Source organism: Fonsecaea monophora, assembly GCF_001642475.1.
Source record: "Fonsecaea monophora strain CBS 269.37 chromosome Unknown Scaff10, whole genome shotgun sequence".
Lineage (NCBI taxonomy): Eukaryota > Fungi > Ascomycota > Eurotiomycetes > Chaetothyriales > Herpotrichiellaceae > Fonsecaea > Fonsecaea monophora.
Genome location: NW_019173941.1, coordinates 26,499 through 52,796, shown reverse-complemented (window position 1 = coordinate 52,796; position 26,298 = coordinate 26,499). Strand labels below are relative to the sequence as shown.

General features: G+C 52.8%; 11 protein-coding genes across 11 annotated transcripts; 4 read left to right on the top strand and 7 right to left on the bottom strand.

The window, feature by feature from the left end:
- Positions 1-429: 429 nt before the first annotated feature.
- Positions 430-1,416, top strand: AYO21_02278 (hypothetical protein; the record flags this gene model as incomplete). Its single annotated transcript, XM_022652257.1, has 1 exon — positions 430-1,416. The coding sequence occupies one exon, from the start codon at positions 430-432 to the stop codon at positions 1,414-1,416; it is 987 nt and encodes a 328-aa protein (XP_022515293.1).
- Positions 1,417-2,059: 643 nt separating this feature from the next.
- Positions 2,060-3,468, bottom strand: AYO21_02277 (hypothetical protein; the record flags this gene model as incomplete). The annotated part of the gene is made up of 3 exons (XM_022652256.1): positions 2,060-2,076; positions 2,133-3,222; positions 3,412-3,468. 3 exons carry the CDS (start codon positions 3,466-3,468, stop codon positions 2,060-2,062), a joined length of 1,164 nt encoding a protein of 387 aa, XP_022515292.1.
- Positions 3,469-4,508: 1,040 nt separating this feature from the next.
- Positions 4,509-6,539, bottom strand: AYO21_02276 (hypothetical protein; the record flags this gene model as incomplete). Its single annotated transcript, XM_022652255.1, has 6 exons — positions 4,509-4,666; positions 4,765-5,023; positions 5,087-5,674; positions 5,736-5,901; positions 5,983-6,382; positions 6,443-6,539. The coding sequence occupies 6 exons, from the start codon at positions 6,537-6,539 to the stop codon at positions 4,509-4,511; spliced, it is 1,668 nt and encodes a 555-aa protein (XP_022515291.1).
- Positions 6,540-9,122: 2,583 nt separating this feature from the next.
- On the top strand, positions 9,123-10,448 carry AYO21_02275 (hypothetical protein; the record flags this gene model as incomplete). Its single annotated transcript, XM_022652254.1, has 1 exon — positions 9,123-10,448. The coding sequence occupies one exon, from the start codon at positions 9,123-9,125 to the stop codon at positions 10,446-10,448; it is 1,326 nt and encodes a 441-aa protein (XP_022515290.1).
- Positions 10,449-11,292: 844 nt separating this feature from the next.
- AYO21_02274 (hypothetical protein) lies at positions 11,293-13,302 on the bottom strand (the record flags this gene model as incomplete). The annotated part of the gene is made up of 3 exons (XM_022652253.1): positions 11,293-11,324; positions 11,429-11,848; positions 11,910-13,302. The coding sequence occupies 3 exons, from the start codon at positions 13,300-13,302 to the stop codon at positions 11,293-11,295; spliced, it is 1,845 nt and encodes a 614-aa protein (XP_022515289.1).
- Positions 13,303-14,500: 1,198 nt separating this feature from the next.
- On the bottom strand, positions 14,501-16,357 carry AYO21_02273 (hypothetical protein; the record flags this gene model as incomplete). Its single annotated transcript, XM_022652252.1, has 1 exon — positions 14,501-16,357. One exon carries the CDS (start codon positions 16,355-16,357, stop codon positions 14,501-14,503), a length of 1,857 nt encoding a protein of 618 aa, XP_022515288.1.
- A 347-nt stretch (positions 16,358-16,704) lies between these two features.
- On the bottom strand, positions 16,705-17,867 carry AYO21_02272 (hypothetical protein; the record flags this gene model as incomplete). The annotated part of the gene is made up of 2 exons (XM_022652251.1): positions 16,705-17,505; positions 17,553-17,867. The coding sequence occupies 2 exons, from the start codon at positions 17,865-17,867 to the stop codon at positions 16,705-16,707; spliced, it is 1,116 nt and encodes a 371-aa protein (XP_022515287.1).
- A 1,134-nt stretch (positions 17,868-19,001) lies between these two features.
- On the top strand, positions 19,002-20,519 carry AYO21_02271 (hypothetical protein; the record flags this gene model as incomplete). The annotated part of the gene is made up of 1 exon (XM_022652250.1): positions 19,002-20,519. One exon carries the CDS (start codon positions 19,002-19,004, stop codon positions 20,517-20,519), a length of 1,518 nt encoding a protein of 505 aa, XP_022515286.1.
- A 241-nt stretch (positions 20,520-20,760) lies between these two features.
- AYO21_02270 (hypothetical protein) lies at positions 20,761-22,815 on the bottom strand (the record flags this gene model as incomplete). Its single annotated transcript, XM_022652249.1, has 2 exons — positions 20,761-22,545; positions 22,600-22,815. 2 exons carry the CDS (start codon positions 22,813-22,815, stop codon positions 20,761-20,763), a joined length of 2,001 nt encoding a protein of 666 aa, XP_022515285.1.
- A 387-nt stretch (positions 22,816-23,202) lies between these two features.
- AYO21_02269 (hypothetical protein) lies at positions 23,203-24,643 on the top strand (the record flags this gene model as incomplete). The annotated part of the gene is made up of 3 exons (XM_022652248.1): positions 23,203-23,220; positions 23,274-23,889; positions 23,943-24,643. The coding sequence occupies 3 exons, from the start codon at positions 23,203-23,205 to the stop codon at positions 24,641-24,643; spliced, it is 1,335 nt and encodes a 444-aa protein (XP_022515284.1).
- Positions 24,644-24,978: 335 nt separating this feature from the next.
- Positions 24,979-25,857, bottom strand: AYO21_02268 (hypothetical protein; the record flags this gene model as incomplete). The annotated part of the gene is made up of 1 exon (XM_022652247.1): positions 24,979-25,857. The coding sequence occupies one exon, from the start codon at positions 25,855-25,857 to the stop codon at positions 24,979-24,981; it is 879 nt and encodes a 292-aa protein (XP_022515283.1).
- Positions 25,858-26,298: the final 441 nt, after the last annotated feature.

The following is a 26,298-nucleotide window of genomic DNA, read 5'->3' as shown; positions in this document are numbered from 1 at the left end:
TGTAGCGATGGGGGCTGGCAAAAGTCCGATCTTAACATCGGCGTTTTTGGCTGGCTCTGAAACCAGACAGAGGAAGGGATCCAATATGGTGATGGGATAGCCATGGTACACTGGTAGAGAAGAATGTCAGCTTTCAACAGAATAAGTCGATAGAATAGGCTTCTGTATGACCTTTAACAAAAGAGACAATGCTATCAAGTAAGTCCTCTACCTCTTGCCCGGCATACAGAAAATGCTCATAGAAAAGGCACGTGAGCGCGTGTCATCGAGGCGCGTTTTGTTACTGGCCCGCGATGTGGTTCCGGGTCATAGACTCCATCACCCCGCCAACATTTTACAATATTTCTTTGCCTGCGGATGAAGCTGACCGACAGCTGCGCCAGATGGAGTTGGCATGAGCGACATCTTTCCACCGTCTACCTGTCCACCATGCCGGGTCACCATCCCAAGCAGCCGCCGGCGCCTCAACCGACGCGCATGTTCTTTGACCCGTTCAATTCATCTTCGACGGGCCACCAACGGGCAGAAAATCGGCTCTCGGGGTCCACGTCCTGGCGCGAGTCTCGAACGTACAAGCTCTCCCACCAGTTCAAGGACGCGAGCGGCCGCGGCGGAGACCGACACTTGGCTGATCTGGTTGGCGCGGGAAGCGAGAATTTTGGCCTGGACGGGCGCAAGGCTAACGGCGACTGGGAAGAGGGGTCGCAGCAGGGATTGAGGGAGACGGGATGGCAGGATATCCGAGATTTGATGGGTGGGTGTAAGAAGCGACTGAGCGAACGAGGAGGGGAAGACGGGGAACCTGGCAACAAGCGCCTCAGGGCTGGCCAGGGTCAAAGCCACGATGGCCCCCGACACCAACACCGCCACAAGGGCGAGACAGGGGAGTCTTGTCGCTCGTCAATCAGACGACAGCAAGACAAGGCAGCATTATTGGCCGACAACAGAAATAACCCCAACACCGATCACACTACGACGACTGGTACTGCTGGTGCTGATGCTGGGTCTTCGTCGTCCCAACCGCCCCAAATCTTCCGCAACCTGACCATCTACCTCAACGGGAGCTCCTTCCCCGTCGTCTCGGACCACAAACTCAAACACCTCGTCGCCCAGCACGGCGGCAACACGTCCATCTCCCTCGGCCGCCGCACCGTCACGCACGTGGTCCTGGGCACCAGCGCCGCGGGCGGGGGCGGCCTGGCGGGCGGCAAGATCCAGAAGGAGGTACGCCTCGTGCACGGCAAAGGCGTCAAGTACGTCACGGCCCAGTGGGTGGTGGACAGCGTCGCCAGGGGCGTCAGGCAGCCCGAGAGCAGATACGTGCCCGACGGCGTTGGGGGGAGGATCGGAGGCAGTGGACAGGTCAGTGTGAGGCAAATGTTTCAGCTGAGTGGATGGGCTGCTATTGCAGAGTAGACCACAGGGTAAGGGGGGGTTTTGGTTTGGTATTTCATAGCATCGCATTGTATGGTGGGTGGGTGGTCATCATATGCATCGACGACGACTTTCTTTCTGCATTCGAAGCGACAGGGTGGACGGGAGGTTGGGTGGTTGCACCACTTTTTGCATGCATGGCTGGTCGGGGCATATACACATATATGAGACAGTGGATTGGAATCGTGGGGCAACACAGAACCCTTATGGTCCTTTCCATAGATAGACACTCCTCAGGGGGTATGAATCAAGAGGTTATCACGACAGGTCACGCACTAGGTAACAGGCAGGGAAGGAGAAGTATCCTTTGGTATATGATGTGATCTCCAAGAGAGTTTGCATAGATGCCACAACCCTACGTATATGTAGACACATACATGCATGCATATACATACGTAGATTGGCCTCAGGACGGTTAGCCTTCACATCCCCTATCGGACCTTGCAACTTTCAGACCATAGTAAACGCCAGACGAGACAATAAAACAATAAGCCACCCACTGCTTGACAACGGTGCAGAAAGAGACATCGCCATAAGAGCTCAATTGGTGCTCAGATTCGGCCACTCTGTATTTCCAGACGATATTTCATCAATGGTCAGCATGGTATTTCAGGTTTCCTTCCTCTTACACGACGAGGCTTTCTCGTAAAAGGGTAGAGAGACAGGGGTAGAGAGGGATAGGGAAGAGAGAAACTCACCAAATCTTGTCCTCTGGCTGTTCCGCCGCACAACCCTCACCTCGTCGCCGACTTTGATCTCGGCCGCGGACTTGCCCTCGGGGACCCTGGCGAGGAATCCGTACCGCCCAAAGACCGGGCTCCATTTGGCGCCGGGGTCCACGCGCCGGTCGCTCTGTAGCTTCTTGAGGATCTTGCCCGACTCGCCCTCGCCGACCTTGCCGGTCGAATAGTCGACGTTGAGCGAGTTGCAGCGAGCGCAGTTCTGGGTCAGGACGATTCTGGCACCGTCGTCACCGCCAATCAGGAGCTCGGCCCAGAAGTCCTCCTCAAACTCCTCCTCGGCGCCCTCGACGATGATGTTCGGGCGGAACTTGGAGATGTCCATCACTTCGTTGTCTGGGAGGCGGCGCTGCGCATTTTCCCACGACTTTGTGGATATCACGAGATATGGCGCTACATCGGCGAAGGAGATACCCTGATCTACTCCCTCAGATTGCTTCTCTCGGTCCTCGACTGTTTCCCCCGCGCCAGTGACGGCGCGCGCGAGCGAGGTTGCTGTGGACGTGATGCTACCCAGCCACGAAGCTGCACTCGAAGTTCCCTTCGATTCCCATGCGGAGCCATTTCGCTGCTGTGCTGCGGCGACGCTCGGAGGCATGTTACCCAGCACTTTCCTACTGTTGCTGCCGATATAAAACAGCTTGACTTGATAGCCGAACCGCTCACTGAACCAGCGGTTGTACTCCTCGCCCATGTCATAGCCAACGCAGGGGGAGTAGTGCATGGTGACCTCGACTTCTTCAAGACCCGCCGTGTCCGGATCAAGGGGCACCTGGAGCGGTTCCGGGCTGACCATCTGGTCAGGATGATCGAACACGTGGTCCTTGGTATAGGTGACGGTGACCCTGTCATTGGGCCCGCCTTCGCCTTCGGAGGAGGAGAATGCCGTAGTGAACAGACACATCTCGGTGAAATGGGCAATGGCCATGTTCTTCCCCTGCGCGACGTTAAACAGCATGAATCGTCGGTCGTGAGGGAATCCCATGTACGTCGCCGGCATGGCGGGAAGCGAGACGCCGCGGAGGGATTTGATCGGGTAGGTATAGATCTGTCGGTGTCGAGAGAGACGAGAGAAGATTGGTGTCAGTATGTCAGGATTCGAGACAAGTGAGTCGGGTAAGATGGCATCCACTGAGTCGTCGCATTGTGCCTCTCCTCTGTCTCTCTCCCACTCTCACACACACACTCATGCATGAAGAGGGATAGATGGATGGGAAGAGGATGGGACAATCCATACCTGCTTGACGCGCAGCTTGTGCGGTGCTGTTGTAGTCTGTGACTCCTCGGCCGCCATTTCTCCAAGAAGTTTCTCCCTCAATTGAATCGCTAGGTTTAGGACACAAGTTGCAACCACCAATCTCCGCAGAAAACCACCAAAGTCCAATATGTGATTTGTTACTCACTCCTGTCTTCTGGCTCTCTCTAACTTTGTGGCCGCTGTTGTTGTTCCTCTTCAGCGCGAACGAGGCCTTTTGCTTTTCTGCCGTGTAGCCTGTGATGAGCTAACGTGAACTCTGATACGTCAACCCTTTATATTATGCGCTCGCGCGCTCTCTCTCTATCTTCGACCTCCTCTTGCAGCTCGGTTATCTCACACAGCAAGATGCGGAGAAGTGCGATCTCAAAATTTGTAAGAGAAGTGGGGAGACAAACTATGGGAAGAGGCTCAGGCCCAGGCACGGCAATTCTTTCTTGAGAGATACATACAGAGAGGAGAAGAGGAAGACTGACCGTCTAGCTCTCAAGACAGTCAAACGGAAAAGAGAAGGATGCGGAATGGAGAATGAGAATGGAGAGATAGGGAGGGAATCCGAGTTTGCCCTCGCGCAATTTCGTCCTTGAGCCGAGCCACGAACAGTTGATGCCGGAGATGAGTCGCCGGCGCCTGAATCACCCCGAACAGCCGCTCCAAGTCTTGTACGTACAAACCCCGCAGTCCAGCCTCACGACGAGCCGAGAATATGACCATATCAGAATACCAATTGAGGGTAAAGACCAGCAGCCATGGTGTATTCGTGACTGGGAATGAATGCTTTGAGGATTGAGTTGAAGCATCAATGAGAGGGAAAGAGGGCGAGTATGCCCGTGACGATGATAAATACTATCCTGACACTTCTCTTCGCTTGATATCATTTGTACAAAGCTACTCATTTCAGCAAGTATACTAGGTATATAGATTTCTACCTGGTCACAGCCGATCGCGGGACATCTCGTCTTCAAGTCACTTTATGTTTCCTCTCTGTCCTCCTCTTTATCTAGCCTCTGAGTAGAGTGAGAGGCCGCATAGCTCACGGCTCGACTAATTTCTTTCAACTGCCTGTCCAGCCACCTTGACTAAGACTCCTGGATCTTGCGGAATATGGGATTTCGCGCCGTGAAGCTCCGGCATCGCTTGCCAAAAATCCACATGGGGATGGTGAGCAGGCAGATGAAGATGTGGAGGCCACCGATGATCGAGAAGACTTCCAGGGGTCCTTGCTTCGTGATCCAGTCTATGGATTGTCCGCGGACAAGTTCTCATGATCAGCTCAGAACAAACGGTCACTGGGGAGAAGAAACATGACAGCATCGAACAACTCTTGGAACTTACCGCTGATGAAATAGTTCATGCCGAAGCTGTAGATGTTGCGCAGGTTCAGCGACGCAAACGCCTCTGGTGCCTTGTTCCGGTGGCATTCGGTGATGTAGCCGTAGATGCCAATGTTGAGAAACGACATGGAGAAGTAGATGATGCCATACAACACCACGGGCCCAGCCCAAGGTGCCTCGTTCTCCAGTGTGGCCCCGAATCCGAAGAAGCCGACGACCCCTAGGATCAGGGTGAGCACGTTGAGCGAAAGGCGAAATTCCTGGTCGAGAGATAGAGATGTTAGCAAACGTCCGATCAATCCGGAGCCCAGGCAGCGTCTTACCGGCTCATAAATGCCTCCATTCCATCGAGCCAGCTTCTTCACCGTCCAGTCATTCAGCGGCCCAGCCACGAACCCCAGCAACGATGCCACCAGCGCCGCGATGCTGATGAGCCCGACGTCCGACACGCTGAAGTTGTAAGGCGGACCCGTAAAGAGCTGCGCAAGCACCGAGATCATCACCACCAACCACGACGTCGACAGCCCGTACGTGATGAAGCCGTAGAGCACCTGCGGGAAGAGGAGCATGCCAAAGGGCCGGAAGACAATGTACAGCAGGTTCTCGTCCGACTCGGCGCCGCGCCACGGCCGCATTTCCTCCCAGAAAGTCCACGGCCGCTCGTCGGCACCCGTGTACAGCACTTCGGTGTGGACCTTGCTGCCGGATTTGGTGGTCTCGAGGTGTTCCATGTGTTCGCCCTTGACCTCCTGCACGTCCAGCGTCTCGAAGGTGTGGTCCGTCGTCCCCAGATCCAGGTTGTACGCGGGATCTCGCTTGTACACCGTCTCGGGCACGAACAGAAGGATCAAGATGATAAACACCCCGTACAAGCAGGCACAGATGCCGTACGTCCAATTCCAGCCCAGATCCTGCTCGACGTATGAGCTTGAGAACCAAAAAACGTACAGAGGCGAGATGAAGGTACCATACCTGTATAATATATCCCGAAATAACGCTGCCGCCGCCGACTCCGATGCTCAAGCATAGACCCCAGAAAGCTAGACGCAGGCCGCGTTCATGTACAAAGTAGATATCGCCAATGATAGCTGTCGTGAGAACCTCAAAGGGCGACATTCCAACCGCGCCGAAGATTCGACTGGAGGATGTTGTCAGCACCGGCACTGAAAACACGAGGCCCCGAACCACGAACCAAGTCTCCGGAACATGGTCGACTCACCTTGCGAGCAAGCTGTGATAGCTGTGCGCAAAATAGCCCCAAACCGAAGAGATGAACAACAGAAGATTCCCCAGAATGATGACCGGTCGACGGCCATACTTAACCGAAAGTCCGTTGGTGATGAAGCACGAGATGCCAATAGCGAAGATGGCCCATCCCAGGCCGCCGTTGAGCGTGTTGTAGGACATGTGCCACTCCTCAGCCATTTCCGCAAATCCAGGAGAGATCATGGGACCCCATGCGCCAACAACGGCCGTGTCGATGCTGATGATGAGCAAGAGAAGGTCCTTTTTCCACCTGGACCAGTTCAATGGATCTCTGGGTGACTCGCTGGGTTGAGGAACAAGCACAATGTCAGCATTGCGTCCCGTGGCATGTTTCAATCTCGAAGTATCTCGCCCTAGAAGTTTCGTTAACCCTTCTTACCATGCACAGAAGAAGCTAGAAGCACGGCTCCCACCATGAAACTGATGATGTTGCGCATCGACCATGTCTGCGAGCAACGCGGTGCCCGGGACATGGTCTAGATGTCGGTCTTCGAGAACTCCGAGACCCATGTTATTTTGTGCTCAAAGGGGCCAGTCAAGGATCTGAATCAATCTCCTGTGAAGCAATTGATCTCTAAAGGCAAGGACACGACCAGATCAGCAGTTCAGAGGCCTTGGAAGAACAGGGTGTGCCACAGAAGAAAACCGTGGCACTGTTTATATGCGAAATAAAATACTTGTGCATCTTGCCTTTCTGCGGGGCTGTCGGCAATGGACAGGGCTGTAGATACCGTAGCCTAGGTCTGTAACGACCAAACAACCAACAGGCACAGTCTCGCACAGAGGTCATTCTCCCATCTTGCGGTTGTGGTGGAACTAGAGGTTTCCCCAGACCAGACCAGCCTCCCATTCTCCAGTTTGGACTACCCCAAGGTGGATCGGCCTGTGGCGTACAGTACTTGTGCATTTATTTGCTTGACCAAAGATCGGCAGATATGTTCGCTCATATTGGCCCGCATTGACAGTCGGACAGGCCAAAGCGAACACATTATTGGTAAGGAAAGTCTCCGTCGATGAGAAGTGCGTCGTGGCCCCCTGATATCAATCCACCACAAACAACAGAGGCGGGGAAGGAGGATTGTTCATTGCATGCTAGATCTGAATGGATCGTGTGCTTCGTGATTGGACGAAATTTGCAGGATCATGGCGGTGGTTGACTTAAGGCGTGGAGACAAATCGCTATACCATTTTGAGGAAATGGATTTGGACGTATCATAAGGACATGCTTTCCAGGTTACTTTACTTCAATTCTCCACAGCTTCAGTGATGACCATCAAGGGGCGCACAGCGGCTTCATAAATATAACCGAGTTTTAATGGGTTCATTCCTGGTCTGCTGATCAAAACCTGCCTCGGTTCGACCGAATTCCCATTCCAATGCAGCCTCGCCACACTGAATGGGCTCCATGGCCACACGTAGGCGTAGGATACTGCCAGATTTGCTGTGTAACGGTAAAGATCGTCTCAGAGAAAGCTTCTCTGGAACACTCATTACTGGTGGGGGAGCAGAGCCATACCATGGTAGCATAAACGTAACTCAGCTTCTCAGTCGAGGCATCAGTCGAGTTTATGACGGTCTGATTTCGACAGCTTCAGATCGATGGTGCATCCATGCTAGGTGAGAAAGTGACGGGTTTCTGACTTGCAGGATCCCCCTCCCCAACACAGTGCACCTTCTTGCCTCGAAGCTCGAAATATCGGCCGTGTGCCTCACTTGCGACCCTTCTCTGGGCTGTGTACTGAATAATACGTGTCTCATCATCAAGTTGGTGTGCACTCTCGTGATGGACATCCTGTCTCTGCAGTCGGATTTCCCACGGAACTGACTGCAGGACAATTTTTGGAATAGTGGTTGGTTTTCACAACCAAGAGAAACTCCATCTCGAATTCCATTTCTCGCAAGATGAGGCGGGGAGCAGAGGCCGAGAAACGCATATACTATTCGACTCTTGTGCTTCGACTGCCAATAGAGTCTTCTGGAATTGCAATGGTCGAGCTTCTCGATTGAGAACCTTCACGGCATTCTCCTCATCGCTGGAGTCTAAAAGGATTCGAAAAAGACCCTGCACACGGCAGTATAGAATCGCACTCATTGACCCTAGCCATGCTGATCCTACGTCGTCAATGTCCAAAGCATCAGCGCCGAAAAGGAAAAACCCTCTTTGTCATACCCTCGTCGTAAGATCTCATCGACTCGTCCCGTAGACACAGAATTGTGTCTAAGTAGCTCACATGAGGATTGTGAAGACCTTAGCCTGACCTAGTAATAATTGATGTATGGGAATAACTGAGGTTTGACCACAGGCATTGAGAGAGCGGAAACCCAAATAGCATTTTCTTGGCTCGAATAAGATTCCGCCGCGCCGCTTGCCAAGATGATTCCAACTGTGACTCTATGAGCCAAAGACCCAAGGCCATTCTCGCTCAACCTGCCTCCGTCGCTGGTCTCCCTCCAACCAAGAATCGCCGCTCGCCCGTTTCCGACGCCAATAATTCGGAGATGTGACAATTTTCAAGGATGAAGCGTCGAGTGCAGACAATCCAATGTTCCAGCACCAGGCTTGAACCCTCTATCTCGATTCCTGGCGCTCACTGACACTAGTTACGTGCCTCCGCGCAGGCGATGCAGACGGCCGTTGCGCCTTCTCGGAGTCTTCTGCGCTACCTTCGATCCCAATCAAACTCGATCTTCACAAACTCCAGTTCCTTCGCAACATGTGCTCGAACGCCGTGTCGAGCCCTATCCACCACCTCCCGCCACAAGCGTCTCTCCTCCATTGAGGATATATGGCGGCCTGTCCGCGAACCATGCAAAGCTCTTCCTCCCGCGAGATCCTGTCCCCCGAACATTGCACAGTCTCGTAGCGCCAGCACCGAAAGTCATAAGCAAAGCTTTTGGCGACGATGGCTCCGTCAAAGGGCCGCTGCATCCCGCTCAAAAACGCCACGAGACTCTTCGACACCATCCTCACCCTACGGGTACGACGAGACTTCGGCGCAACTCTTCAATCTCTCTCGTGCCCTTTCTCGCAACACCAGCGGCGCAGAATTGAAGCTCCGTTGTACCGAGTTTGACGCCAATGGCTCCGTCACAATGGTATCAGGCGAGTTCAAGAAATCGGAACTTATCGCCAAGTATGGACTGCTGCCTCGAGACCTTCGAAAGATCGACTCCTCCGTCCTTCCTCATATCCTCGTCCGTCCTTCGGCCATCCTGATTAATCTCCTCCATCTTCGAGTCCTTATACAGTCTGACAGAGTTCTGGTTTTCGACGCTTTTGGAAGCACTGACTCTTACACTCAGTCTCTGTTCATGTATGATCTGGAAGGGAAACTTCGACAAAAGGCGGACCCTAGAAACGGCTCTTACAACCTACCATACGAGCTGAGAGCTCTTGAAGCAGTTCTTATTTCTGTCACCTCGGGCCTAGAAGCAGAATTTGCATTGGTTCGCGATCCAGTCACACATATCTTACGAGAACTCGAAGAAGACATTGACAGAGACAAACTACGGCACTTGTTGATACACTCCAAGAAACTCGGAACATTCGAGCAGAAGGCAAGACTGGTTCGAGATGCCATCGACGACCTCCTCGAAGCAGATGATGACCTATCTGCCATGTATCTGACCGAGCGGAAGGCTACGGGCAAGCCCCGCGCTGAAAACGACCATCAAGAAGTTGAAATGCTCCTCGAGTCTTACCACAAAATCTGTGATGAAATCGTCGAAATATCAGGCAATCTAATCAGCAATATCCGCAACACGGAAGAAGTGGTCCGAGCGATTTTGGATGCCAATCGTAACCAGCTCATGTTGCTCGAGCTCAAGTTTAGCATTGGGACACTCGGACTTGCTGGCGGGACACTCATTGCTGGCCTCTATGGCATGAACTTGAAGAACTTCATCGAAGAATCAGACTGGGCTTTTGGTGGAGTCAGCGTTGTGTGCTTCGGTCTGTCATGGTTGATCTGCATCTATGGCATGCGAAAGTTGCACAAAGTGCAGAAAGTGCGTATGTGGGGCGAAGGGCTTGACCACAGCATGGGCTTCCGTGGTGGCAAGATCGGGGGTCGAGGGAATTGGCGCAATGAAGCAGTGGAGAGCCAGGCGCATAAAATTGGTCGGTTGAAAGCAGGAGGAAGTGCTCAGACCGGCCGTGTGCTTTGGCCTGGTATGGACGGGTTGGGAATGCATAAACTCAACAATGCTAACAACGATGACCAGCAGCAGCAGCAACAGCGGAAGGGAATCTTTGGCAGCAACACAAACGCCAGCGCCGACCCGGATGCTGGGGCGAATGCACCCGGCATGACGATTCACGAAGACGTCGATAACGTTGAGGCCAAGATGAAGGCTGATGCGAGGACGGAGAAAGGTCTGATGACCAAGGAGCAGATGAAGGCACAAAAGAGGAAGTGATGCAAAGTCGCTCTCAACCGTGACTCTGTAATATATCTGTGATGTTACGCGGTGGTGTTTTGTCTTTCTCTCCTTTCTTTTTCGGGTATATAGATGGCTGGTCTCATCTCCTTTTGAGCGTTCAAGCGAGGACTGGAATGGGCGGTTCTTGCATAGATTTATATAACACGGGGTCACTGTGTATGAAGGGCCCACGATAGACAGGTTCCAGGTCTCAGGACTCAGGTATTGGAAGGGGGCCTTTGTAATCGAAGACATCTCCGATATCAACACTCCCGTATCTTAATACATATAGTACCGAGTACCGAGTATTGCGGACGGGCCGTGTATATTCGGAGTACCAGATGGAGTGTTCCGTATTGAGTATATACATACACACATAGATATATGTACGTATCTATACTAGCATATATGGAGATGTGATGCTTGTCCCGAGGGTGTGAGCTTCGAGTCCCGAATCTCAATGGAAGGAATATCATGACATCGATTGTTTGTGTTTGATTGTAAGTCGCATTGCGTCTCCTTTTGATTTCTCCTACAGAAGCACGCACCGTTCGGGCTAGCTCTTTCTGGTTATTGAACTGCTGTGCTCGTAGCTATGCTCGTTGCATGGACTGACGGCGAAATATTCTTCGATCGATCGTCTCCGAAATCACCCCAGAGAACCACTTTTGAGCATTCGTCTGAGTCACCATTGATGGCACCCGTACTACCGCATCGGTATCCACCGTTCACACATCACGTCTAGTACTACCATAATCCTCTTGTCCAAGCCTGAACCGTTACAAGGAAGGATTCGGAATGGCCATAAACGTATCCAAGCTTGTGGAAGGCTGTGTAGGGATCACCAATCGTCATCATCATCCTTCTCGTCATCTGTTACAGCAAAGTCAGCATCGGTTCACTGATCGAGTGATAAAGGACAACGCATCCCCAAGAAATCTGGGAACCTCGCAACCAGACAAAAGGGCCGAACTTACCGCTGCCACTAACTTTCTTCTTTCTCTGGCTCAACGCTGCGGCCAATGCTCCAGCCAGACCACCCCCTTGATCTCCGGCTGGCGTTGAGGGAGATCCTGACGCTCCCGGAGGCGGGGGAGCACTACTTTCTCCTCCTGGTACCATTGCCGCACTACGGTCTCGTTTTTCGCTGTCCTTGACCTTGCGTAGGCCACCCCCAGCTTTGCCGCCTGAACCGCGAATAGCTGCGAGAAGCGAGTCACGGTTATCGCCTCCCACAGGAGGCAGAGCGGGAGGGGCAGGTCCAGAAGAGCTGGGCATGGGAGGAGGTGGGGGTGGTCCACCAAAGGAAGGCATGGGGGGCGGAGGAGGTCCGCCACCAAAAGAGGGCATAGGGGGCGGTGGCGGAGGAGGCGGGGGGAGGTGGTGGTGCGACAGCGCTTGTAGGTGGAGGGGGAACTGCTCGAGTATTCGGGGGTGGCAGGGGTGGTGCATTATTACGCGCTGGCGGAGGAGGTGGTGGAGGCTGAGGAATGAACAACGCCGAATGTGATGGCGTTTGTCCTGCTTTGGGTGGTAAAGGCGGTGGGGGACCAGCATAAGCAGCGGATGTCTCACGACTGGGCGGTGGAGGAGGAACAGGTCCACGACTTGGTGGTGGCGGAGGCGCAGAAGACTTGCGTTCCCCAGTGAAAGGTGGCGGTACTCTAAACAAGCCACCCTGGGGTTGTTCCTCCTCAATCGGAGTTTTGGGTGGACGCGGCGGAGGTGGAGGACCTGGATTTGCCAAGGAGCCTGAGGAAGCTCGAGCTCGGCCAGACGGGTGAAGTGCCGGACCTTCTTTGACAGCAAACTTGCCAGCATCTGCAATAGGCGGAGGGGCGCGGAATCTAGGCTGTGGACTTGCCGTGGGGGGAGGAGAGGGGTCCCTTGCTGGTGGAGGAGAGCTTGAACGAGGAGGCGAAGGCGCTCGGCCACCCACAGGTCTTCTCGACGGCGGAGGGGCCGGAGGAGGTCCTCTCCTGCCTGAGGAAGAACTGCCAGTATTCTCCGGGCTAATCCTCGATGGAGGCGCTGAGGGAGGCGGAGGAGGTGGAGGAGCCCTTGATCTGGTCTCGGTAGCTGTGACCGTTGGTATATGAGAACCAAATCCATTGGCCGCACCTTCTGCCTGCTTCTCTTGCACATAACGCTTGATGAAGTCGACGTTTTCGGATATTTGATCTTCGGTAATGCCCATTTGCAGTAGCTCGTCCAGGATGGGCCTCAAGTTTGGATCATTCAGATCAATTGTGTCTGAGTTTCCTTGTGGGTAGCTTGTTGGGGCATATCCAGGGCTGTAGATAGGCTGCGGGATCATTGGTTGAGGTTGTTGGGACGCAGAGCTGTGGCGGTGACCACGGAACAGGTTGCCAACCCGACTGTGATGTTTGTGAGAGCTTCCAGGTACGTGTAATTGGCCTCCTCCAGCGGTAGATGCGAAAGGCTGAGCCTTTGTATGTTTGCTGGCATTTTTCTCACGCTCGTCCATCTTTTTCTTGAATTGTCGAGCCTCTTTCTCGTCGACAAAAGATAAGCCGGCGAGACATTGTTCGAGCTCAAAGGAATGGAAGAATGTGCGATCCTGGTTATATTGAAAGGTGTCGTATATTTCTTGATCCCATATCACGCCTCGGTTCGCAGGAGATATATCGACGAGCTTGATCCAGAAGGTGTTTCCCACCAGATCGTTGGAGAGGACCGCGGCGCCTTGAAGACCAGTATAGGTCCATCGGTTGCGGTTGGGGTGGGCGACGTAGAGACGAGCGACAGCAACGGCTTGGATCTTGTTGGAAGCCTTGGGCACAGTCCGCTTCACCGTCTCCTTGTCAGCATCGGAGAGGACGGACGGCATGTCGAGGCGAGTGACGGTACTCGCGGTCCGTGAAGGGGGAGATAAAGGCTCGAAAAACAGAGATGACTTGCTAAGCGGAGTAAGATTCAAGTCAAACAGGAATAAAAAAGACGAGTAGAGAATAACAGGCTTGTATCAAAGTATAGAAAGGTGATTAATGAACTGAGCAGGCAATTCTCCAAGGGCTTTTCTGTGTCAAGGCGGAGACAAGAGAAAGGCTGAGCCGCGTGGCATTTCGGTCGGATCAATCTCGTTTGGGGAGTCGTTGCGGGGGACCAGAATTCGCAAAAAGGGCGGCCATCCCTGGAGTCACCTAGCCCTCCCTCTAGGGCCCTCCCCTGTTTGCTCTCGGGGGCTTCTTGCTTGGCCCGAAGCCCTGCAATTGGTTGAGCTGGGCGGCCTTCCGTCACTGATGCTTCATCTGCAAACACCCCACACCTCAGACGTCATCGCAATGTTGTGCAACCGTCCGCAGTCTGCAGGCGCAGGAGCCAGGGAATGTCATGGTCACGCAACAACTTGATATCATCACTATATAAACTTGTTGGACCGACCCTCGCTTTTCTCCTCGCCCTTCGACCAGACTTTACCAAAAAAAACCCCTTCATCACAAACAAACTTCTCAAAATGCCTGTCATGCCAAGCGAAGAAAACACCGAGTCCCATATCTTTGACAAGGTCGCCAAAGAGTCCAGCGATTCCACAGCATCCGACCACCCAATTCACAAGGGAGAGCAAAAGGCACAAGCCCATCATCATCAAAGCAAGGGACCTCAGATCTCCGACAGTGAGTTTCTTCTGTGCGCTTCGGCAGTGGGATGATCAAGAAAGCTAACTTGGGTCGGTTAGGTATCCCTGCGGAGACGAAGAGCAAGGAGGAATTGAAGGCTCAGGCACAGGAGATGAACAAATAGATCCGATATGGATAACCAAAGAGATACACAATGAAGCGCCGCTACTGCGAGCTGCTACTGTAACAGTGAAAACAAACAACGGATGGAAAGGAAAGAGCTACATCCAGGGTCACTCCTAGGAATACAATAAATCGTCGACACAAGAATTGCATCGTTCCTTGTTGATTGGGCCGCACTATTTCCCTGTGTCTGTCTGTAATCCTCTAAACCCACCCGTCATATCAGGCTCATCATGTAAATTGAACGTTCCATGGCCCATGGCTGGACTATCCATGCGCACTTTGTCACGACTTCCTTGCACGCTTGCCGAGTGGTTCACCGTCATCCCTTCGCTCCCAGCTTGTGGCCAACACTGGATTTCCCTCGCCGTCTTTGTTGGCCATGACCTTCTCCGACACCTCTTTACCGGTCACCAGCTTGGTGGAGTAATTTTTATCCGTCGGCGCTGTCTCGGGGACTGAACCGAGCAATGTGATTGAAAAGTGTACGAGCCGCCGACAAGCATTCTCAGGATCTGTCTTAGCAGTGTCTTGCGTTTCGATGGTAGATTTCGTCTCCTGTGCTCGGACAGGGTTGGTGGTCTCGGTCTGGCTGATTACCGCGCCGTTATTTGTAGCCTTGTCTTCAATGCTGGCCTTTCTGGCCTTGCTAGTTGCCGCTGATGATCCTTTCTCGCCTTTTGCATCTTTGGCTTCCTTGTCGTCACCTTCTGGTTGTTCACTGTAATTCCAAAGCTCCTTCAGATCCCCTTTCACCAGGGCAGTACCCCAGAATGAGAGGAGGACCCCAGGAACAAGGTAGAGTAACGCGGGCTGCGCATGTTGTGCAACCTGCATCACGACCACGGTCACAATCATTCCAGCGAGGTATCCCAATATAGTGGCGCGAAGATAGGGTTTGGGGAACCGTTTGGCCTTCATCTCCTTGGACCATAGTCTTGAAGAGGTCCAAAACCGTTCTCCCCACCATCCTGTCGCGCTGACATATGTTGGCTTCGATGCATCTCCTTCTAGTTGCTGTCCTTTCTTCGATTGCCGCAGATAGTACAAGTACAAGTCGAATCTCAAAGCAAAAGCCAGCATCATCCCCGGCACGACAATATCGCCCAGCCCCAGCATCGCCATAGTTCGTTTCTTCGCTAGGCATTGCAGGTACTCTTCCATCGCCGCCGATCCTTCAGGCGCACCCACAGGAAACACGCAGCCATCGGGTCGTGGGAAGAGCAATTTGATGGGTACGTCCAGTTTCGTTGCCACTGTGACCATCATCGGGGTGAAGAACACAAAATATATATCATAGAAGAAGAGTGCGCTCAGCACAAGGGTGCCTGTCCAGGCGGTCGTGGGTGTCATGAATTGCAAGGAGCCGTAGCAGAAGGAGAAACCGAGGAAATTGGTCAAGAACCACGGCTTCGACACGAATGTGTGAACATAGACGATGCTGCCGGAGAGTACGAGGCTTAAGACGTCAAGAATTTCGATCCACGTCTTGATGGTGATCAATTCGTGAAGGTGGAATTCGAGCCGAGCCTTCGTGTACAGTATCGCGCGTAGATCCCAGATAGAGTGGACAAGGGATGACGGAAGAGGGATTTGTCCTGCGAGACCCGGAAATGGTGAGCTGTTACGCGTTCCGTTGTCCGCCCTGAAGCATCGTTGCTGCTGGTCCACCTTCCATAACATTCCTGAACGAGAATATTCATTTGGAAGCATAAAAGACCGCACCACAGAGAGGCCGTCTTTCAGAAACTTCACCGCGAAGAACAAGCCGATCTGCGAGAAGTAGATACCCAGGACCCAATTGAGCCAGGCGGGATCTTGGAGCCACTTGAGAATAAAGTAGAGCGATGCCAGTGTGATACCGGCCAAGACAGGGAATAATATCGCGTCAGAAGGAGTCAGGCTCTCAATTCTTGTTGGAGAGTCCTCGTCATCACCTTCGGCGTCTCCATCGGCGTGTTTCTTCGACTTCTTGGGTGCAGCTGACGGCGGCCTCGACAATGAGGCATGAGCGGCTGTGTAGATGGGGAAAATGGCCGAGACAAGCAGATGTATATAGGTCGGCAGAAGAGGTCGCATACTCTCATAATGATAGGCGACCTGGCCTAGAAGCTCCATAACCGGTCCGGGCTCTGAAGCCATCTTTGCAAATTACGCGCCCCTGAGGGAGAGGGACAGGCTGAGACCAGCATATGATGACAAATCTGATAGAGGGAGAGTGCGCACGGGCTGTATTCGGAGGCTTCAGGGGGATACAGGGACAGAATGACGCTCTTGCGTATAACTTAAAAGAGACACGAACAGACTCAATTTCGCTTTCAAGGCTGAAGTCTGTCACTGTGATTGATGGTTGAGGCCAGGCTGGCCTTGGCGGGCTTGGATGGTCGCAAGGCTGTGTCCATACAAGCGCAAGGCTGAACTTATCCAGATTGATTGGCCAGTAACACATCGCGTCCATCCAGCTCAAAATTGCCCATTTGCCTGTATGGCTATCTTCGTGGCTTATAGTATATGAGTAACCGGAAGGACCTCTCCTGTATTTTCTTCACTGCTCTCTCCGCCCAATCGACCTCGCGCCTGTACTGAGGGAATGGCAGCAATGTCTCTATCGCCATCCTCAATGGAGCCGCAACACATTTCGGCCCTTGATCGAGCATGTCGTCTTGCAGGCTGTATTCGACAGACTGAAGTATATTGCGACAGGGTGCGGCGAAGTCTGCCCGATGTTCTAGTGGTGGGAAGTGGAAGATACTGCCAACGTCATCGGTCGAAAATCCGGTAGCCCCGTCCACATTTCCTTGTGCGAAAGCGGCCCCTTCTGCAAATGCCGTCTGCAATTCGGCAATCAGTCCATAGAGGTTCCACAGACCCTGCCACAAGATAGCCTGAACCCCCCAACTGATGATGACCGTGTTGGCGATGGAGAGATTGGGAAAGTGGAATGCCACAGGAAATAACATGCCATCCTTCGAGCCTACGTCAAGACTTTGGTCTTTCGCTAGTTCCGGCCAATATAGTGGCCCGTCATGGCTCTTTTCCAAAGAGTCATAAACGGACTGTAACTCGGCGTCCAGCTTCCAGCATTTCCATATCATCTTCGTCGCAAGCTGCAACTTGCCATCAAAATCCATGTGCTCGAGCATCTCGCCCTGCCTGAGTAGCTCTGGCGCACATGTGAGGAAGTCGTAAATTCGGTCATAGGGTGTTTTCGGTTTGACTTGCCAGGGTACCTCCAGCCACAGCGGATCCCCCAAGAAGGAAGGCTGGCACAGGTCGAGAGAATAGAGGATCTGTATCTGATTAGCCGCTCGCCGCTTCGTTGGTGTCACAGACTCACGCCCTGAATCCTGAAATGTACGAAGATGGAATGCCCCAACCCATCCGTATGCGCCTCCGCACCACGAAGTTGAATCAGCTTTTGGCAGCCTAGAGTATGACTGATGTATCCATGTTTTGACTGATTCGGACATTGACTCATCTCATACATGCCTAAAGCCACACAAGCAGCAAGCGTCTGGTCATGAAGCATCAAGTTTCGATCCCACAGTGCTATTTGGACCTCGCGCAGAGCTTCACGGTAAAGCTTCAGACTCTCATGAACAAGTCCTTCATCACGATAGACTTCGCCAAGCTTAGCGACAGCCAATGCCATCATTGAAATCTCTAATGCTGGAGTAAGATCAGGAAGTCTGGGGACCTGTATCAGCCACACTCTCTGCTGCATTGGACCAAGCCTGTCTTTAGACAAGTGGTTTTCCAGGTACAAGCTCAAGAGGCGCTGTCGAAGAGCCGGGTTGGTGTTGACTTGGGCTCCCAAGCGAATGAGGCTTTGGACTGGATCGAGGTCAAGACCACCAGATGAAGAAGATCCCACCACTCCATTGAAATCTACAGGATCTGGCTGACTATCGTGGGGACGTATTGTCGAACCAATGGTAGATTCAACATACCCTGGATGCTTGGGGTCGTCGCCCTTGGGCGGCTGATGAGCAATGAAGATGGGGTATTTTCGGTATCCGGTGCATATTCTGTTCGATTTAATGCACTGAGCACAGGAAGGTCTTTCTAATCCACACTATTAGCGATGGTGATTAGCGACACTCTGTTCATCTGTACTAGAAAGCGACAGGGATTACCGCGATCTTCCGCTTCCTGCAGGTGCCACAGCCACGACTTCTTGCGATCCCAACCATATGGCTTCCGCCAAGGATAAAGCTGGACTATAAAAGTGCCTTTGAGTGTCTCGACGTAATGGTAACAGAGGAGAAGATACTGCAGGTTTTCAAATCGTCAAGTGTTCAGTAGATGCGTTTGGGGGCATCTTGCGTAGACGAAGGGTTCAAGGCAAAGCAGCCTGCAGTGGCAGATAATTGTGAGTCCAATCCTTCTGCACAAATGAAACGTGTCCTAGCAGTCCGCATCGAAGGTCGAGTTAGGAGGTTGTCTGATGAGGAAAACGCCTGGTTCGCCTTTGGCAGGCCTTGTGGCTTCCCACTAAACCGATAATAGATGATTGTGCGAGCCAATCGGCACCTGGTGTGAGCGCCCATCACGTGGTTGCGGGCAGAAAGAATAGCAGGAGGTCGTACACTCCACCGTGCTCGTTATATTCACGTGACTACGCACATAAGTACTGTGGACTATTAGATCACCAAGTGCTATCCCAATACCGCGCCTGACGCGTCGACTTCTCCTGAAATCTTCACGGCAGCGGCACCACTGTAATGTGTGTCTTAGGCTACGGGGATCTTCTCTCTATTCGCCACAAGTACACCTCCGGAGCGATATGCCACGAGCTCCATTGAGACGAGCTGCAAGTATTACAGATCTTCGCTTTACCCTGAGACGCGTCTTCGGCAAGGCGGCATTCCGACCACTCCAGGAAGAGGTCATTACCGCCGTCGTTGCTGGACACGATGTATTCCTCTGCGCTGCTACATCATTCGGGAAGTCACTATGTTATCAGCTGCCTGCTGTTGTCTCCTTTGGGGTCACTGTTGTCATTTCGCCCCTCTTAGCCTTGATGGATAACCAGGTCCAAGCCGCCAAGTCCTTGGGCATCGCCGTCGAACGTATCAATGGCAAGACTGAATGGTCCGAAAAAATGAGAATCGAGACTGATCTTCTTTGCGGGCATCCGGAAACCAAACTTCTCTATGTCACTCCAGAGCTTTGTGCACAGGACCGCTTCCGGAAGCTCATCATGAAAATCCACCGCCAGGGTCAATTGGTGCGAATTGCTGTGGACGAGGCACATTGTATCAGTGAATGGGGCCACGATTTTCGTCCGTGCTACAAAGAGCTAGTATGGCTGAAGACCAACCTCACCTGTCCTACCGTGCCGCTGATAGCAGTGACTGCGACCGCGACGAAACAAGTTCGAGAGGACATTTTCAGATATCTTGGCCTTGATGTTGATAAGACCAGATGCTTTTCCACCTCTACTGCGCGACCAAACATCCATTATGAGATTCAATACTTTTCAGAGTCGAACCCAGAGAACGGAGAGGATGACATATTCCCATACCTTCTCTCAAAACTGAACTTTATGTACCAGAGGCGGCTAATGCAGCTCAGACATCGGAAAGAGAAGCTTTCAACGGCTGCTGTGCCCCCAATCACAGGCATCGTCTATGTTCCACTTCGTGCTACAGCAGACTCGCTTGCCTCAAGACTGACCGCGGCGGAGATCCGAGCGAGCGCTTACCATGCCGGTTTAGACACGGAAACACGAGAGAAAGTACAGAGAACATTTATGAGACGTGCCATTCCGGACCAGCTTTCGGCACAAGCTGATGACAACCAAAGTATGACGACCTCGTTTAACATCATCTGTGCGACAACGGCTTTTGGCATGGGTATCGACGTCCCCACTATTCGGTTTGTGATCCACTACGGTCTCCCACGGGGCATGGAATCGTTCACGCAAGAGTCAGGACGTGCTGGCAGGGACAACAAAGCAGCATCAAGCATAATCCTATACACTCGAGAAGACAAGGAGCGGTGCGAGTATCGAGCCAAATGTGAGGCAGCCAAGGACAAAAGCCCGGCCAAGACGGAGTCGAGGTTCGAATCGCTGCGCAGCATTGTTGAATTCTGCGAGAACACCAACTGCTGCCGTCATTTGCTAGTCTCCCGGTATTTTGGGGAGAAGAATGGCTCCGCAGAATGTCACTTTGCGTGTGACGTGTGCAAGGAGGGGCCGATCAAGTTGAAGAAACGCAAGGAAAGGGGCCTGGCCACGGAAGCAGAAGCGATGGAATTCACACAAAGGGAACCAATTCTGGATTATGAGTCCGAATAACGAAACCCACGGCTGCTAATGAACATTTGATACCCATGGAACACGATGCAAGAGGCGCCAAGACAGGCACGGTACGACAATCAAAAACGGAGATTCTGCCCTCATTGATGGTTAGGTGTTTGGCGTAACTGAAGTCATTTCATTCAGTGCTCCAGACATCGGAAAGTACATCGGTATGCACACGCTTCAAAAACTGTCGAGAGCATGTCGTTGTCTAGCATCAACCAGCCCTCGCTAGATGTCAACTCTTGAGGTTGTAATAGCCTCCCCCAAACTCTACCAGCCAGGCCTTCTCTACCTTCGAGATGTCCTTGATATATACTTTCTCCCCAGTCTCCAACAACTCGTGAAACACCACGTACTCTGCTTTGCGGTTGAACAGGAGGGAGGTTGGGTGCGCGTGCATGGTGACGTTTCCAGAGACGGATCTGAAGGTCCCATCCGGCTGCATTTTGGCTGCCTGTGAGAAGAAGCCCGTCACCAGACACTTCAAGATATTGGCGGCCTTGTCCTTTGGCTGAGCACTAACGGATGTGGCTGCGGCCTTTGAGTCCTCCACTTTGACGCCGAGCCGCTCAAGGTATCGCCTCAGCTGGTTCCTAATGCTCACTGCTCTTTGCATCGACTTGAAATTCAGATGATGCTCGTGGCACCACCTCGCCTCCCTCTTTCCCTTAGTCACAAATGCCTGATATACATTCAGCAGCGTGAGTTGATCGCCTTCTTCGGCAGCGAATTTTCGCCGCGACAGGTCCATTGCCTTTTTTTCTCCACTGTGATGAAACCAGACATTTCCTTGTAATGAGGTCATCGCTGCGAGGGTGAGCATCTCGTTCTGACAGTCAAATTGTGGAGACGAGGAAGCGAGCAGGCATTTGGCCATCATGGGCGGAATGGCGCTTAGCTCGGCCATGCGTGTTCCTAATGGCGAAGTGAGCTTTGCATAGTCGTCTACGGCGCCCAGGGAGTAGAGCAGATCAAATGCGCGGATAAGCAGTTGCGAGGACGGCGGTGAGAGAAAGTCAAAACGCACAACGTTGTCAATGCCAAGTGCTTTCAGCTGGAGGACCACGGGGGCCAGGTTTGACCGTTGAATCTCTGGAGTAGTCGTTGCCGGGAGCGATGAATAAGATTGCTGGGTATAGAGGCGGAAGCATTTTCCTGGTCGGGTACGTCCCGCGCGGCCGGCTCGCTGGGTTGCAGATGCTTTCGATATGGGAAACGGGGTCAATGTCTCGATGTTTGTGTTGGGGTTAAACGCACGTAGTTTTACGAAACCACAATCAACCACGTATACGATACCCGAGATGGTGACGGATGCTTCTGCGATATTCGTCGCCAGGATGACTTTCCGGGTGTTCTCCGCCGCCTCGGAGAAGACGTACATCTGCTCTTCTGTGCTGAGACCAGCATAGAGCGGGAGAGGCTGGAGAGCCTGTGCCTGTGGAGGTAGAGTTGATGCCAGGTCCACAAGCTTTTGCACGGCTCTTTCGATTTCTTCTCTGCCGGTCAAAAACACGAGGATATCGCCAGGCGCCTCCTGTTGGTGGATTGTAAAGGCTGTCTGTGTGGCTTTCTCCAGATAGTCATCTGTCGGTTGATCAAGATAGAGGATATCCACGGGATATGTCCGACCTTCGATGCTGACTATCCGACATTGTTGCTCACCCTCAGGAGCATCGCGCTCGGTAAAGAACTCTGCAAATCGCTCTGCTTCAAGAGTGGCACTGCTGACGATGATCCTCAGTTCCGGTCGTCGCTTCTTCACCTTCTTCAGTAGACCAAGCAGAATGTCGGAGCTGAGTGACCTCTCATGAGCTTCGTCGATGATGATAACGGAATATCTCGTGAACAACGGATCAACCAAAGCCTCTCGCAATAGCATGCCGTCGGTGAGAAATTTGATTCTGGTTTTGGCGGAGGTGACATCTTCGAAGCGGATCGAGTAGCCCACCTGTTCACCCAACTGACATCTCATCTCTTCGGCGACACGTGCGGCCACGGTGGTGACGGCGACTCTTCTGGGCTACAGATAATGGTCAATGGACTCTGGACCGACCGAGAAATTCAAGTGACCCACCTGCGTGACTGCTATGCATTGCCCCTTGGAGCACCATCCTGCGTTTTCCAGATACTGAGGTAGTTGAGTTGTCTTCCCACTGCCTGTTTGGCCCACTAGCACCGTGACTTGGTGCGTTTCAATGGTATAGAGTAGACTGCTTCTGTGCCTGGCGATGGGTAGTAGTGAGGGCGGGGTGTACAATGCTGGTATGAAGGACGAATCAAGATCTGACATGGTGCTGGCAGGCTTAGGAGATCAAGCCCAGTGCCAGCTTTCTGAAAAATCATCTCCACGTCAAATTAGCAGCTTTCGACTGGGATGTGGATTGGCGACGAAACGCAGACTGACCTCGAGGATTGATATTCGCACCGCCACAGAAGGACGACGCAGACAATGCGACCAACGCCACAACAACGTCATCACAGCCACTGCCAAGTCGCAGGCAAAAAGCAGCGTAAGGCAGGATCATTTCCGGCCCCACGCCAACTGCTGCTCTGGAGACATGTGTTGTCTCAAGTGTCGATTAACTGAGTTGCCTGAGTTAATACAATTGATCTTTGTTCCATGAGAAGCGCATGCATCAAGAGTCACGACTGAAGGAGAAACCGTTCAACCTTCGACATGACAAGCAACGATCCCGTGAGAGATATCCCTAATCTCCTAATATATGGCCTCTAATTGACACTGCGCAGCCGTCGCCCGTCTCACCACTGAAACCATCCGATGGACCCCCAGAATCTCCCACTACTGCTCGACCCCTGGATTTCGATAGCGATCAAGAGACCGGCACCATCGAGACGACTACAGTGTCCAAGACAGAGTTGCCTTCGCAGCCTAAAGTTCCTCCCAAAGACGATGTCTCCGCACCACCAAAACCTCCCCGACCCATGTCTCCGCGGGAACAGGCAGAGCTCACTTTAAAAGAAGCTTTTCCTACCATTGAGATCAGCGTCATCCGCGCAATTCTCACTGCAAGCAGAGGAGAGATTGAACCTGCATTCAATGCCCTCCTTGGGATGACGGACCCAGAATCTCAGCGAGAACCAGAGCCTTTACCCCCAGCTAAACCTCCTCGTCCCGCCCGTCAGCAATCTCCTATATCTACAAAGCTTAGCCAACTTGAAGCAGATGAGCTCTACGCGAGACAGCTGGCTCAAGAATTCAATGGTGGTGCTGGTGTTGACAGACAACAACCGAGGCGTCGTGATTCCGGGGGAAGATATAACGAAAACTTACCAGGGTCAAGAGTAGGTCGGCCAGGGGCTAGCCCCAACCCTGATGATGTGCCGTGGCGGAGCTTCATTGATGGTAAGTCTGTGCTCATTCACAATATCTACCCATGCTCAGAATTTCGGCAACAGACGATCTTCCCGAGATTCGTGATAATATCCGGAAAGGTTTTGTGGAAACACAGAAAACTGTGAACAGCTGGATCAGCGCTTTCAAGAAGAAGATCGACGGTGAAGACGACGATGCAGAGTTTACTCAGGCTCAGCCACCTCTTCCTGCCCGACCATCAGCACAGTCGCCCTTCACAGGCCGCCGGAGTGCCGAAATGCGTCGTAGTGCAGACCTCCAACGCTACGACGCTGATATGCAGCCTATCGGCGACGACTTTTCCAAACTAGAGCTCCGCGACGGCGATGCTCCGCCGCGCACATCGAGTCGACCATTGGCTAATCCGAATCTCTTCCGTTCCGGAGGAGTTCAAGGACCAGATCGTCGACCGTCGCCAGGCACGAATCGAAAGGTTTCCTTCCAAGATGGCCCGCCGGAGGAGATTAGGGACATGTACAGCGCCTCTCCCAAGCCTGCAGCGGGGTCGACGACAAAATCGAGCAAATGGCAGCCTCTACAAAGTATCGACCCGAGCCCTGTGGCGGAAAACGACCCATTTAGCCTCGGTGACAGTGACGAAGAGAAGGATGCGAAAGTGATCACACTAAAGGACGATGAGCCAGATGTCAAGAAGGATGAAAAGAAAGCCGATGATGAAGAGGCGAAGGATAAGAATCCGACAGAAGCTGCGATCAAGGAGAGTGTTGGAGCGGACTCGAAGTGAACGGATGCTAGCTAGCGTCCGAGCGGGAGAATAAGGCTCAATGTACCCAGGTGCTTGGAGACAGCAAAGTCAGAAGCATTTTCCAACGATGTCATGGCTAAATACCCTACCATGATGGGATGATAGATTTGACCCAAACCAGTCCAATTTGATCTTATCCAAATGCATTGGACTGATCTGCCCACGGACATTTTCAAAAAGTAACGTCATCAAACAGACTCCCTTGCCAAATGTCTAACATGCGACCGTGCTATTTTGACTTCTATGGATGGCGTTCTCGGTGTGGGCACTTTTCTGACGCCCCTGCATAGCCACTCCACGCTGTGTCTCGTCTCTCATATTTTGACGTCGCCTGCTTTACCGGTGCTGCCCACTGCATCCATCATCCATTCAATCCTCTCCTGGATCAACTTGGTGCCCTCCTCCATGAACTCGGTCAGCGGCGTCCTGCCGGCTTTCTGTCGGGCGTACTCTTCGTACTTCCACAGCACGATCTGGTTCACGTTCAAGCGCGTCATGCCGGCGTCAACACACTGCTTGAAGATGTCAGCGGTGAACTCGTTGGTGCCGTGCATGACCAAGGTGACTTTGCCCCGCGAGGTTTCCCGGATGGATGCCAGGCGGGGGAAATCCAACTTGATGTTTTCGACGCCGTTGTAAGGGCCGTGCACGTTGCCAATGGCAGGGGCCAGGAAGTCGATGCCCGTGTTTATGAACTGCATTGCCTCGTCCGGGGTGGTCAGGATACCCTCGAGATCGCCCGTGTCTTGGACACCGGCCTCGCCGCCGTTGATCCTGCCGGGCTCAGCCTCGGTGGCGATGCCCAGGTCGTGGCAGTATTTGACCAGCTCGGTGGTGCGGGCCAGGTTCTCCTCCTTTTCGTAGTGGGACATGTCGACCATGATGCTGTCGAACTTGCCCGTGTCGGCGGCGCGCTTGATGGCCTCCTCGCTCTGCGCGTGGTCCAGGTGCAGCGACATGGGCACCTTTGCGCTCCGGCACACGTCGGCCGCCAGGTTCACCATGTTGTCGTACGCATACTCCTGCGCCCAGGGGAACAGCAGGATCTGGCATGGTGAGTTCTTAGCCTCGGCCGCCTTGCGGCACGCGATGATGGCCTCGAAGTTGTAGCACACCACGCCGGGCACACCGTATCCCCCGGCCTCGGCGGCCTTGAGGATGCGCACTGAGATGTTTTGTGAGAGGTCCGGCATTTTGTGTGTGTTATGGTGTGTCGAAGGGAGGAGAGGAGGGAAAGGTTGGACGACCGGGTACAAATCGCCTTTCTGACTCGTGTCTGATGTTCAGCGCAGATGGCAGTTTTCAGTTGTTTCCAAGTATTTTCTTCCTCTGTTGTTTTGGGATATTGAGATGTTCTTCCCTCTAGACGCACTGTTGATCACTTGCGCCCAAGACCAAAACTCACGCTCTGGCAGCAGCAGCAGAGTCGCCTTGTATTCTTCCACCTACTGTAGTAGAAGACACGGACGAATAAAGAAAACACAGTAAGGTCTCGTCTTTTCCCACCCTTGAGATCGTACAAGAAAATAAGCACTCTCGAGGTTTTGTCCCCAAGTGCCGAAAAGAAAAATAAAAAAGAGATATGATAATGTCTTGCCCACGCCCTATTGTTTCAACGGTACATGGTGGATGGA